This window comes from Anopheles arabiensis, chromosome X, assembly GCF_016920715.1.
Source record: "Anopheles arabiensis isolate DONGOLA chromosome X, AaraD3, whole genome shotgun sequence".
Taxonomy (NCBI): domain Eukaryota; kingdom Metazoa; phylum Arthropoda; class Insecta; order Diptera; family Culicidae; genus Anopheles; species Anopheles arabiensis.
In genome coordinates this window covers 6,730,452-6,745,155 of record NC_053519.1, presented here as the reverse complement: position 1 = coordinate 6,745,155, position 14,704 = coordinate 6,730,452, and the positions used below count along the sequence as shown (strand labels likewise).

General features: G+C 47.1%; 1 protein-coding gene across 22 annotated transcripts in view; it reads left to right on the top strand.

Moving 5' to 3' along the window:
- The first annotated feature begins 2,159 nt into the window (after window positions 1-2,159).
- Window positions 2,160-14,704, top strand: part of LOC120906404 (disks large 1 tumor suppressor protein) — a 56,890-nt gene continuing 44,345 nt past the window's right edge. For 6 of the 22 annotated variants that reach the window (XM_040318058.1, XM_040318055.1, XM_040318067.1 and 3 more), the window contains exons 1-2: window positions 7,612-7,793; window positions 10,469-11,150. In XM_040318058.1, coding sequence (XP_040173992.1) covers window positions 11,132-11,150 — 19 coding nt within the window. In that variant the 5' untranslated portion in view covers window positions 7,612-7,793; window positions 10,469-11,131. The other 16 variants (XM_040318056.1, XM_040318057.1, XM_040318042.1 and 13 more) reach the window with 14 other exon arrangements.

The window sequence follows — 14,704 nt, the reverse complement described above, 5'->3', positions numbered from 1 at the left end:
AACACAACTTGGGGAGTTTTATTCGGTTCGTAACGCTCCTTGAATGTAACGCCGAGAGCTGTTTTTCGTTACACTTTTCCACTATACACGTTTGGGATAAGGTCGACTGTGAACGTTTGGTGTAGTTGTCGATACTTCATAGCGCAACATACCCTAGACAGGCGTTATTTTTCAGTTTTTGTTTTCATAACGATCGTATTTTGATCGGTCCGATCGCGCTGTTACACTTTGTTGCAGTGCGTATGTTGTTGCGGTTTGTGTCCTGGGAGTTGCCAACAGGGGACGCTACTGTACACAAATGTAGCCGGTTAATTTTATATTTGAGTCAGCGCAAACATTGACGTAGAATAAAGATATAGGTTATTCTCACAGTTTTTTTCTCAAACAATGCACATTTAATACCGTAGCACATATCACTTAAGATCGGATAATAAAACTCCGGGATTAAATTTGCAAAACAAAACGCTTCTCTGAAGCAAATCTCGCGAACAAACTGTACAGCGGTACATGACAGCAAGTTGCATACGACTTTTGCTCATTTTACCTGGTCCATAAGCAGTGATTCAAGGAATCATAACAGTTTAAATATAATTTTGCTTCTTACGTAGTATTTAGTCTGTTTACATATAAATAATAGTGAACTAATTTCTATTATGGGTGAACATGATTTCAAGTCAAGTTTTAATTTATACGATGTAGGCGTGGAAGAACAGCGACTTTAATTTCATGATGTAGATTCATGCGAGAATTCCATTTCGTTTATAGAACGTCTCATTTCAGCATTTTTTGGGAAACAAAATCTCCACCAAAAAACAAAAAAAATTTATTCAAAGCTAATTCACGATAGCTCTATTGGCACCTTCACTTTTGTCGCTACAATGTTGCATGGTTACATTTACGAGTGCGTCAACGTCCAGCTACATACGAGCACAATTAGGGGCGAGCTCAGATCACAAATATCGCTTGCAAAAGCACACGGTAAACGGGTAAAAAATACATTTCTGTTAATTTTTGATCGAACGCTTTTAACAAAATGCGAAAATGTTTTTTTTTTTTTCAAGTCTAGTTTGATAAAATTGCACCACCCTTCAAACGCTGTCAAGCAACTTGCGTGCAAGCACCGAACAGTAGCGTGCAAGTGTTGAATTGAATTCGAAACTCACTCACACAGTGCGGCCGAAACCATTCGCCGGAAAGTGAAAATTCGTAAATTATTAACAATTTTGTTAAAGTCGCTAACCATTGTACAACAACTGTGGGAGCAAGAGCGAAACAAAAAGATGATTTGTGTGCAAAAACAAAAAAAATCAAAACTTTTTCAATGGCAATCCTCAAAATATTTTTTTAAAATGTGGAATGAACAAAAACATAGAAAATGTACAAGAAAAACCCTAATTAAACAATGGGAGACCTCTTTATTGACCTCTTTATTCCCGTTGTTTGTCCCGTAAGCTCGAAATCGAAACATTCCTCGTGCACGTGCTTCTCAAGCGGCCCTGTTTTGTATTTATCACATCCTTTCTCCTTTCCATCGTCAAATATTCTCTCGTGCTCGCTCACCCTGAAGGGATGCATTTCGAAACAATGGTAGGCATTGATAGGGAAAGGTGAAAAGAAATTTCAATCTTCCCTTTTCGAAAGAGAGAGAGAGAGAGAGAGAGAGAGAAGAGAGAGAGAGAGAGAGTGAGCGCACACGGCGCTCGGAGAGTGTAGAGCAGCAAATCAAAGCCGCCCGTGTGACGTAAGCACCGGGGGACGAAAGGACGAGAAAATGGGGGAAAACAAGAGCAAAATCAACAGCAGCTTGTGTTAAAAAGTGGGTAAGAAACCAAAAGAACAGTGAGAAGTTTTCCTAACATTATGAGAGCGAGAGCGAGACAAAGAGAGCACAAAAAAAAATGTGGGAAAGAGCGCACGCGAGAGAGAGAGAGAGAGTGCCGAAAAAACGCGCGCGTGGTGAGCGATTTTCCTTCGAAGCCGGAGTCGCAAAAAGAGAGCCGAAACGTCGACCCTTGATGTGATTATGAAATCGAGCGCGGGGTTTCCGCGACGGACAAGGGACAAGGTGGGTGGGCGATGCGAAAAGCCCGCCGCATAAGCACCGAGCGGGTTTTTCGGGCGCATTTTTGCGCAAAGGGACACGGCGTGCGGTCCCGTTGCAACGCAGCAGCAGCAGCAGCGAGTTGAGTTTTCCCGTGTTTTACCCTGCGTGGTCTGTGTGCGTGCCTGTGTGTGTGTGTGTGTGTGTGTAAGTGTGTCAGTTTTTTCTTTGCTCGTAAGTTCACCACCCCTCCCCCCCCCCGCCTCAATATCTTTGAAAAGTTGCCGAGTCTATTTATGCAACCGCTTTACGCAGCCGAACGAAAGGGCTGTGCGGCACGCATCACACACGGCCGGCGGCGAGAAAGAGATGGCGCAGGCGCTAGAAAAAAAAATCCACTGTGAGGGGTAGCAAACGAAGAGAGAGAGAGAGAGCGAGAGAGCGCGCGCGAGCGACTTGGTGCGGGTGGAAAAAGAAAGTGGAAAACCACACACACACACACACGCAATGTTTGAAGTTTCGGGCCCAAAAGACAACCTGCTCTTGAAGGTTGCCTAGTGTGCGTGTGCATGCGCGCGTGTGTGTGTGTGCGTGTCTAACGCTGCAGCGTTAAATTGGGGTGAGCCGACAGTTTTCCACCTGCTCGTTTGGGGGAAAATTCGGGAAAAAACGCAACACACTCACACACACACACACGCACGCGACGTTGCAGCCGGTCATTGTGCAGAGTGCGCGGACCACCGGTCGCTCGTGATCGAACAGGGACCCCCGGGGACCCCTTCGAAATCGAAAGATTGTTTGAGCTGTGTGTTGTTGTCATTGCCCTGCGTGTGTGTGTGTGTGTTCTTGAAGCGTCAGACGGGTGGAAAAACGTACGCTTTTCCGCTCACACAACGCGCGGCGTGCGGACAGTCTGCGTGTGTTTTGTGGGCTGCTTGCGATAGGTAAGGGAGCACAGTCGGTGCATCGACCCTTTTTTGTTCCATTCCACACACACACACACACACACGCAAACACACGCACAAGGACATAATTGTGTGTGTGTGCCGTTGAGTTGCCACGTGATCGTGATTGTAATAAAAAAATTCAAATATTTAAATCCAGCCCCGTAGGGTGGCACCGTGCTCGCTATTGTTTCAAACCCACTTCTCGAGAAGAAGAAGAAGAAGAAGAAGAAGAAGAAGAGGAAGAATAAGAAGAGGAAGAAGAAGAAAACATTTGGAAAAACAGCAATCGAACTGGCGAACCCTTTTTGCTTCGGAAAAACACCGTGCCAAGCGTTTAAAAATTTGATTAAAAAAAACGGGAGGCCATGCAAGTGTGTGTGTGTGACTTTGTGAGTGTTGTATAGTGCTAGGTGTGTAGTTATAAGAAGGGTTTTGTGTGAAACAACAGAAAAAATGGAAAAAACGCACGAAACCACGAACCTTTTTGTGGAAAACTTCTATCAAAAACCATAAAACTGGAACAAAAGCAGTGGAACGGGGGGGCTGGAGGTGAATGGAAGGATAATGATTTTTGGCGGTGTCCCTGCTCCATCCCACACATACTCTCTATCTCCCTCCTGTCGCTCGCTTTTGCTCTATGTTTCTCTTTTCCTTCCATTCTCCATTTGCACTCCATCAACTAAGCGAACACAATCAAACGATTAAAAGTGGAAATGAAGTGAAATTGCAGGTGAAAAACCCCTCCCCCTCCCCCGGCTTTAGTCTTTACGACCTTCCTTGCGCGTGTGTGTGCGTGTTTTTTTGCTGTCTCGATCGGGATAAACTTTTTCGCGGAAAAAAGAGTGCTTCACGTGCTGCGTGGGTGCGAGGGTGGGCGTGGGGGGGGGGGGTTTGATGGCTGAGGGACAAGTTTTACATTACCATCGTTCAACGTACGGGTTGCCCGGGGCAATGGAAAACCGGAGCCGAAGCGCAGTTAAACGCTCCCAACGCTTCCGGTGACACCGTGCGTGTGTTTGTGTGTGTGTGTGTGTGTGTGTGTATGTGTATGTGTGAGCAATTTAACGTGTTTCACTCAAGTGGCACTTAGTTGCATTAGTGTACACGCAGCGTTTTTCTCAACTTTTTTGTTGCCAATTTCGGGGGGGGGGGGGTTTGGGTGGAGTTTTCCTTTTTTCCCATCGTTTTTAACGTTATTAGTACCCACACACACACACACGTTGGATGAATCGATTCCAAAAAAAGCGAAGAAGGTATAGGAGGGTGGACAGACGAAGAAAAGTGCGGGCGGAGGAGAGGAACACACAATCGATGATTGACAAACGATCGAACCGTGCGTAGCGCCTGAATGTATGCTATCAGCTGCCATCCGTGTGCCATGTGTCCTGGCGAGAGCCGAGTGAGAGAAAAAAGAGAGAGAGAGAGAGAGAAGTAGAAAGATAGAGAGAGAGATAATGTATAAGAGCGTGCGCGCGCGCGCTTCCCTTTCTTCCTCTCCCACAACTCTTTCTTCGGTTTTCCCGTGAACGATTTTGTGCGTGTGTCTCTGTGTGTGTGTGTGGGCATTTCCATCCGTTTTCCCGACTTCCCGCACCCTACCTTCTCCTGCATCACCTCACCCCCCCCCCCCCCCCTTAGCTCCCGAGGAGCATTCCGCAATGCAGTTTCGTACGGTTGGTTCCGTTTTTCCCGAGCTGCGGGGGCCTTCTCCCTCTCATTCCCTTGACCTACTCCTTCTTCTTCTACCACCCCCTCCTCCTCCTGCTCATCCTCCTCTTCGTCCTTGTATCCACGCTGTGTAGTATCGGTTCCAACTAAAACCAACTCACACACACACACACCAAAAGAAACAGTGTGGTTAAACTTTTACACGTCCACCGTCCGCCCCGTGAAACTCCAACCTTTTCCCGCTGTGAAAGGTCCTAAGGGAAACTCTTAAAAGAAAAATAACAAAAAAAAAAATCCTATGAAAACGCGACACGCTACATCAATCGCACTGTACTGAGCGAATGATAATGCGCGCGCTCTCTCCCTCTCTCTCTTGCCCTTATTGCTCAATGTCAGTGGTGCTCAACTCTTTCCTTAGTAGTGTTTCGGTGATTGATATTTGTACAGCAATTTGTTCTTTGGAGACGTTGCAGCTCTCAGATGCAAATGCTGTTACTAGAAGTGATGTATGTAGGTCCCGAAGGTCAGATACACATATGAATGATTTTGACCATTTTCTGATCATAGCTCTACCTCTACGTACGTGGATGGGGAGATACACTGCACATAAAAATGGGGCTTTGGTTTGGAGCTCTGGCGCTCTGACAGCTCAATTCTTCTCGGTACAGAAACTACCCTGAGCATGCACTACTTCATTTTCTGATAAGCTTGCCTAGTCGTGTGACATATCGCTGTCATCCAAATGACGGGTGGCGTGGCGATCAGCGTGCTAAAATTTCTTGTTGTACGGGACAGTCGCTTCCTCAATACCTTATCGCTGTGTGCTGGATCTATTCATGTTTCCTGACTTGAATAGCACGAGGGTTGCTCTGCTTGCCCTGGTACAAGCTTGATGTATGATGCAAGAATTGATACACACTCTTGACTTGTTTGGGTTAAATCAATTCAAGCCAAACGCTATTAGAGCCGCTGTGAATCTCAAATACAATGACTGGTAGAGTCATTCCATTAGGGTTCCATTCCATTAGGTTGATATTATGTTTTTTACAAGCTACCTTCTTAACTTTGCTTTATACACAGTCAATACATTATATTTATACTATTTATATCAAGAAGTTATTAATTGGATTAGGGAAAAAATACAACACAAAAAGATAACTTCTTCTTCTTCTTATTCTTTGGCTCAACAACCGATGTCGGTCAAGGCCTGCCTGTACCCACTTGTGGGCTTTGGCTTTCAGTGACTATTTGATTCCCCCCCATAGCAGGATAGTCAATCCTACGTATGGCGGCACGGTCTGTTTTGGGGATTGAACCCATGACGGGCATGTTGTTAAGTCGTACGAGTTGACGAGACAAAAAGATAACAAACGCTCTTAAATCACCAAGAGTTGAACTTACGCTGCTTTGGTTCCAAACCTAAAACGCTGTCACTGTTCTATTTGGTAGTTACGTCCAGTGCTGCAAAATGTCATGAGCATCACGAGATGTTCACCAAAGAAAACAATGAACATATGCGTGATAGCTTGATGATCATTGTTGATACTCCGACTGATAAGCTGAGCTTAATGACAGCACAAGCATAATCTTGATTTTTTCTGGCTGTGAACAGTGCTGCCCTATGCCGCTGTTTCAGTCACCAACACTCATGACTAAAACGAAGCGCAAATTAGCTCACGTACACAACTGTGATGATCAGAGAGTGAGACTCAAACAGTTGGTGCGACCAATCACATATTTGGTGACATTTTGTTTAGCACCCACCTCTTGGTCACTCACTTGGTAACGACATTTTCTGTCGGTGATAATCACAACTTTCTTGGAATACACTTGGCATGAGGTCCGAAGCAGCAAAATGAACATGCTTACTCGCTCTGGCTGCTTTGATTGTCGGTCAGGCCAAGCAGAGCGAGAACACATGCTCATTTTGTTTCTTGCAACCACTTCCATTAGTATCGGGATGATCATCGATTGAAAATGTCGCGACCAAGTAACTGACCAAGAGTTGGGTGCACAAAATGTCACCAAGCATGTGATGATCGCACCAACTTTTTGAGTCTCACCTCTGATCATCACAGTAGAGCTCGTGACGCTGACATGATTTTGATTCAGCCGCAATTTGTCATGTCATGTATATGTCAGTGACATTTTGCAAAACTGATCACAATAAAAAAATGTCAAGACATAGTTCAATAACCAAGCGTTGGTTGCAAAAATGTCACGAACCATGCATTGGTCACACCAATCGTTTTGAGTAACACCACTGATTATCACAATTGAGTACGTGACGCCGGTTTGGATTTTGTTTCAGTCATATTGTTTTATGACACTGACTAAATGCCTTCAAACCCGTTTAATGCTGATAGGGAAAGATCCGTGCACTTACATTTCAGGAAGTTTAAAAGAAGGAGACCTGACCACTTATCATGGTTACACACAGTGGGAAAGAGAATTACCATCAGTGTGATTTGGAATTAAAATTTACTTTTAAACAAAAATGTCCTCAAGCTGTCCAGTGAGATTTAAGACCTCGCCTGGGAATTGTAAAACCTTAAAAAAAAAACAAAAATACCGTAGAAATACGTTTTTGACAGCCCCTGTGTTTTACTGCTTTCCCAATTCCGGCCACTTTTCACGCTCTCCACGTTCGCTCTTGCTTGCGTGCGTGCGCTCTCTCGCTCTCTCGCTCTCTCTCTCTCTCCCTCTCACGCACACACACACACACACACAATATCTTGCTTTCCCACGTGGGCCCGTATCCTTGGCGGTGCGCAGATACACACATACGCAAACACATCGTGCTGCAAACAGCCTATAACAGGCCGCTTGCTGACGCTCGTAAGGATTCCCGCACAACCCCCGCGCGCGCATTTCTATCCGTGTGTGGGTCTGCATCGGTTGTACGTGTGCGCGCGCGAGAGAGCTCGCACTGGGGGAAACAGGCACCGACGGCGGTTATTATTTAGTTGGGTCTTAGCAACCGAACCAACGCTCGTGCGAGGAAGAATCTGGCGCGGGTTTCGTTCCCGTGCATTCAGGGGGTCGGTTCCCATTTTTCGCAGACACCTTTACAGCAATCGAGCTATCGGAGTCATGTGTGTGAGTGTGTGTGTGTGTGTCAGGTATCTGTGTGTGATGTAAGTGTGTTCGCTCCTACACCCCCGGGGCCCAGCAGAACGCAACATTTCGCCGAAGAATAGCTCAAAGTTTTGAAGTTTGAAGACACTAAACCACATCCCTACGAGCTCAACGCTACTGGCGAGTGGACCAATAAATCGGGTCGCACAACACGCTTGACCGTCCACCGGGCCCGTCTTCGCGGCGCGTGTTGGTGGGTGTCCTCGGCCATCGTTTCGGGTGGTCGTCAAACTTTACCAAAAACATCGATTTTGGTATCGGAAAAGCTAAAACCGAAACCACCATCTCCCGTCTCATCTGTCTCGGGTTTCCCTCTCTTTCTCTCTCTCTCTCTCACTCTCTCTCTCTGGTGCGGTACTCCCACTGTACCGGCCACAGTGTTCCCGTTTTTTTTTTGTTTTCTAGCCCCAAATCGGGACAACGATCAACGGCAGGGCGTTGGAAAGAAAGCACTCGAAATCGATTTCTTCTGCCTTCTGCTTCGGCGGGGTCTCTTTGCTTCCCCCACCAACCGACCGGCTCTAGCGTGCGTTCTTGGCGGTGGGTTTTCACGCCACCTCCCAGAAGGTGGAGGAGGAGGAGAGGGGGCGAATTGACTCTATAGATATGTGTTTATATTTATATTCGACGCTGACGCGGTTTGCGTGGCCCTGACGCGGCTTTGCGTGGTTTGCGGACCAGCGCCAGCGGGTTTTCGGGAGGAGTAAGTATTTTTAGTGCCCCCACCGCCACCACAGTAGAGGGACCACTCACTCGCCCTACCCGTTGCGATAGGGGGGGTTAAAAATCCCATATCGAGTTCGGAACAGCCGAATTGCCAGATGGGTATGTCGGCCACTGGCTCTTTTTTCTCCCTCTCTCTCACACACACAGAGGCGTCTTATATCCTATAGGAGTGGGGAGGGGGACGGAGCGGGTTCCTGAAGGGTTTCTTTGGCCCTTCGAACGTTGCGCGAGCTACACACACACACACACATTAATGGCGCAGTGCGTGTCACCGAGCAGGCGAGAAACCCAAACTCCACTCAACACATCCCTCAGTGTGTCAGGTGTTAGACGATTCCAACAATGTGTGTGTGCGTGTGTGTGTGTGACCATCTCCTTCTCACCTCCCCCCAGTGACCTCCTCGAGACGCCACAGCCGTGTGTAAATTATTAAATTTAAATCCAATCCGCCGTGCAGTCGAGTTGCATGCCAAGTCGCCACGGCGAAGGCGCTGGTCGGTGTTTCGCTCTTGGCCAGGCAAGATAGCAGGCGTCAGCAGTTCTGCGGGGTCTTTCTGTGTGTGTGTGTGTGTGTGTGTGTGTGTGTAGTTTATCGTAGCAGTCAGGCCTATACAAAGCGTTCAGCGACAGCACGCCACGCCATCGCCGCTGATTATTCAGCAGTGTCAGCAGGGAAAGAGTGGGCATGTTTGGTTCAGCACGATTAGCCATAACCTTACACCCCCGTTATAGCAAGCAGAGCTGAAGAGCTGAGCCAAGCACAGCAATCATAATCGATCCAATCGATAGTGAACGGTTGCGGTGGATATCTTGACGCGAGAAAAGCGACGCTGGGGACGCTCGTGACGCCCGGTGCCATTCATTCTCCTGAAGATCTCCCGGGTTCTCCAAAGTCTACTCCCTACAGGGCAGAGTTTTGTTTACTGCGGCCTCACACAACTCCCACAACACAGGTTTGAAGCATTTCGGTTGCATTGCACTGGGGGAGGAGGGGGACAACACATTTTGGGGAAAAAGTCCCATCAGTACAAGGCGCAGGACGCCCTCGTGTAACTCTGTGCCTGTTTGCTTTTGTTGCTGGGGAGACTGAAGCATCGAAAGCATTAGAAGTGAGTACGCAACACAGTGTGCAGAGTGCAGTGTGCAAAGTGGGAAAAAAACAACTGCACTGCAATTCCCGGGAAACTCGATCAGCCTATCAGGAGTTTCTATCAGCAAAAAAAAAACAAAAACCCTTCGGCCCGAAAAAGCCGAACCATCAATAAAACCCTGAAGTCTGAGGTACGGCGGCGTCTAACGAGATTTGGAATGTGCTGTAGTTTGCAGGCCCGCCGGAAGGGGGAGTACAGGAGGGCTTCGGGTTTCGGCATTGGGGTGACTGGGAGCAATTGCAGCAAGCGGTTAGGCCTGTTGAGCCTGGGAGAGCCAGCGCACTGCTCGTGCACGGCGAGAGTGAGTGCAGTCGTGGACAAACCGTTTGCTGCCGTGTCGTGTGTTTTCGTGTGTCCGCCGTCTGGCTGCACTGGCGTGTGAGCTTCGGTGCAGGGGCCGCTTGTTTCTGGTGGTGGTGGTGATGTAATGTATCTCTGTGTGCGTGTGTGTGTGTGTGTTGGTAGAGTCCTTGCGCACCTATAGCAGCCCGTTGTAAAAAAAAAAAAACAAGACATTGAATGCTCCCCATCATTCAGCTGATCTGGGATTTCATTGGGACATTTGGAGTACACGCTGGCCGAAGCTCAACTGGTTGTTGTTGTTGCAAGCTAGCTACGAATTCCCGGATTTTGAGCAGTGCTTGAGGAGCGAAGTCCATTCCCAGAACTAACAGACACTGGGAATTTGGGAAGTTCTCAATATTCTGTGGTGCTCCAACAAACCAACGAGAATCATCAAAATTTCGCAAACTTTGAACCACTCTTCCTAATGTGAACCTTTTGCCTTGCCATTCCAGGATGCCTGAGGACTGATTTGCAGTAAAGCCAGACACGACACCACCGGGAGCGAACTGCCCGTGTGCCTAGGTGGTGAACTATCTCGTAAACAAAAACCCGTGCGTGAGTGAACAGTGTGCTACAAAGAAGACAGCTCCCAATCGTTTTTTTTGTGTTGGGACAAACAGGTTGCATTGAATTGGAAATTGCCTTCCCAACATCGGTACAAGGGAACGTGTGATAATGGCATATAGCTGGCAGAAGCAGTAGTTGGGAGCGCGGTAAAGCAACCACCAGCAGCGGAAAAGCCAAACAGCCGCCCGGAAGATAATAGTTGGCGGGTCTGCGAGAGGCAAACGAGACAACGAACCTGCGACAACAACCAACCAACAAACAGGAAGGAAGGCGAAGGACCAGACTATCCCATTGTGTGATATTGTGTCCTGTGTGTTTGTGTATGTGTGTTCCATAGTGCTGTGAGTGTGCCGTGTCTGGGAAGGACCTTTTGGTGGAACCAGGGTTGTGCTACGCAAGCAAACAGTGCTAGCAGGGGCTAGTGGCGCTAGTGCACCGTTTGGGGTACTCGCGGGCCTCAACTTCAACCCTCACACAGCGAGCTGCCTGCCGTCAACCGAGCTTTGTCTCGCAACCGCAACCCACACACACACCAACACTGCCACACCATGCCAGTGAAAAAGCAAGGTAAGTGTCGGAGGACCTCCACTCCCAATCGCTAGCGTGGATGCGTTATTTATTGAAACCCTGCACTCCACCTACACTGGTCGCGGCTGCCGGGTGCGCTTGCTGTTTGCTTTTGTTCTATCAACGGGGGCCTGGGTGCCGGGTATGGTGTATAACTTTTATTATGCTGTTCTCTATTCTTGTTGCCCACACACTGCCCCTTTTGGTCCGTGGCTCGAAACGTGGACGTGTAGTTGTCAATGCGCGTAGTTACCGTTTGCTGTCTGTCCCCGCTGCGCTGGGCGGGGTGGATAAAGCTGTTAAGGAGCAGGGGTGGGAGGGGTTGGTAAAATTAGATTACATCTGATATGGAAATAAAATCAAGTGCTTTATTGTGTACGTGTGTGGGTGTATGTACATGTCCGTACTATAACACCAATCCACACTCTTTCACCGGGAACTACTCCGGTAGTGTGCATCGGCAGCAAACGGTGGCATTGGGAAGTGAGGGTTTCGCTAGAAAAAGATCAGAAATTTAATTATGCAGCATCCATCGAGTATCCCCAACACAACCGAAACCACATAACCGCACATACACACACACACACGTGTTGTGGTGTTAAACTTGCTCTACCCCAGAACCGTGTTTTGGACCTTGGAAAAGCGGTGTCCTACTCCGAAAGCAGACCCCATGATGTCCTGGCTGTTTGTGTACTTATGTATGTATATTTTTTCTACTTTGTTTTCATTCGGATGACCAAGTAGGCAAAGTATGGCGCACGATGGGTAGTGCTGGGGCAGGCCTGGGCAAGTCGTCGGTATCCGCTTTTCAGGGAGTCACCGGATCCAAAGCTTTTAACTACAGTTCAGGCAGAGAGATATCGACACTTCTCTACCCGAAGAGGTGTGGGAATCATGGCAGGATGTTTGTGTTTAAGATAAAGAGAGAGAGAGAAAGAGAGAGAAAGAGAGAGAGAGAGAGAGAAAGAGAAAAAGAGAAAGAGTTAAATCCATTGCAGGCTGTCGGATATCTTGCAGCACCGGTGGTGCATGTGTTACACCCTCCTTCCAGCACCATAAGCTGGCTTATAAACGCATACACAAACACACACACATCAGTGCGGTCGTTCGTATGAAGTGTTAGTTAATCCCGCTACTGGCTACTGTTATGTAACTTGTCGCTGCCATCATCGTACATCGTTTGACGGGAATGGCCTGTTTGAGTCCGACGGGGCGGTCCGATGTAGGGTGTGTGTTGGGGGTGGTTGCGAGGGGTGTGCAAATTATACACAATTTTGCTGTTTGAATGCCAACCCACCCATTCCCCTTCAATGACAGTACAGGATGGGCTATAATACATGAAGAAAGAAGCCCTTTAATAAACTGGAGTCTGTTGCAAAACACCCGTGTATATGAACCCTTTCAAACACATACAAACACACACACACGTATATCCACCAGTGTACGACATCCTTGATCAATTATTACCCGGCTGACAAGGGCTGGGAGTTTGGGGTTATTATCACGGGCTGGCGAGAATAATAAACGCCTTCCGACGCAAACTCGACCCAACCATTTCCCCGTTTATGACCCAGTTTACTCACTCAAGGATCAACTCGCTCCCTAGTCCCTATTTGGAGGGGGGGGGGGGAGGTTGTTTTTCGGGGAGGTCCTATCAATGTACAAACTGTGGGAATGAGCAGCCAACAAACGAACAAGGTGTGTAGACTGCCTATCCGATACGAAACGCCTCTTTTCGAACTCACTGGAATGTAGAATGATTCGAGAAACGAAACGGCACCATTAGAGGACAGAAAAACACTTCCCATAGCGGATACGCGGAATGTGGCTTGCTGGTAGATATGATACATGAGACTCACGGGCTACACTATCGAAAATCTGTGCTGTGGTAAATGGGCGTCGAGAACCAATTCCATGTAGGAGGAAGTTGAGTGCTGCCGGGAAGCGATTCACTCCTGCTGATCCCCCTGTCAGTCTGATGTCAAAACTATCTGAGTGTTGGAACTGTTTGAAATGAGGTTATAACACCACTATACTGGAATTTCGATCTGCAATGAAGCTATCGGATGACTTTAAAATGTCAGACACGTTAATCCAATGCCTGTTTGATTGTTTTTTTTTTTAAATAATCTTCGTTTGCTTCTACAGAGGACGCTTAATGATCTCATCAGTGTATGAGAAGCTGTTGATTATCTTGTGGATTATGAACCTCAAGATTTCTCTCAGACAGCATCCTAAAGAAGTCTGCTTAATATTGCCAGAGCTCGATCAGGGACTGATTGCAGAAACCTTTCTAACAGAGACAGAAGGTTGGCAGAAGAGAGTTGCTGTTTTTGTCCTTATCTTCAAGATGCAACTCAAATGCTTCAAATGTCTTACCGGATTTCAAACGCAAGTGCGTCATCTATGCTAGGCAAACTGTGTACCGTCAACTATGTGTATTTGTCTTATGTCTGCTAGGTAATTTGTAACTGCAGTTGTCATCACGATCTTGATAGTGATGATTAGTTTCTCAGTATTTATGAATATTAGAATTAGATGAAGAAAAAGATATGTAAGTTTGAGACGCTATAGGTTTAATACACGCACATGTACAAGTAAACATCAAAATTCTTCTTGGGGAAGTTAAATAAGACAAATCAGGTTCTCCTGTCGCGGAAGATAGTGATACCAGTGGAACTGGCCACATGCATGTCGCAGTTGTGTCCTGATAAGTGATGCGACAGATTAATTAGTTGGTTCTTGGTGAGATCAATTTTTCCTGAATGTAGCTGTGTTGGTCGTCTTGGAAGTGTGTACGACTCACTGAGTTCTTCTGAGAGTTATCCAATGCCACTACTTGCTCGATTTTTGTTTGATAAACCAACCCTTTTTAGTATCTCCTTTATAATACTATCTGCAAGATAATTCCATCTTTCTCAAGCTTATATTGGGGTAAGAGGTGAGACTTATCATCATCATCATGAAGGGTAAGGGACAAATGTATTTGTAGCAAGCGTAAAATTGTCGGTAGTTCCTATACCTCAGGGTAGACCCGATTCTGTAAGCTTGTGGAGTGTTAAGTTGTTCGTGAAACTGGACGTTGAATCCATTCATCAAACTGCAACGCGGACAGGTCCTCTGTAACCGAAATTGCCCGAGTGCCGTCTTCTCGACTGCTCAAATTTAGGATTATTTCTGTGGGAAGTTCTGTTCAAAATGAAACTTTATGTCATACTAAAATTGTAACAAGCTAGTACGTGCTAGGTTCACTGGATGGACACAACACTCAGCTCGAATTCGACTTAATCGCCGGCGGTGTGACGAGAAGTTCATTTGCAGTGGTACAATAGCACGCACCGTACCGTACCGACACCGTACTGGAAGTTTGCTCGCCTCCCCCCTCCACGATTAATGTCGAGCAGTGCACCGTACACGAGACTGAAGCGTCCATTCGAGCGTCATCCTTTTTCCATCACACGTTCAAACAGCCTGAACGGTTCTGAATGGGGCAACTCTTTTCAGTTCACAGAATCGTTTCGTTTACGCTTCAGTTTGAGCATGTGTGTGTGTGT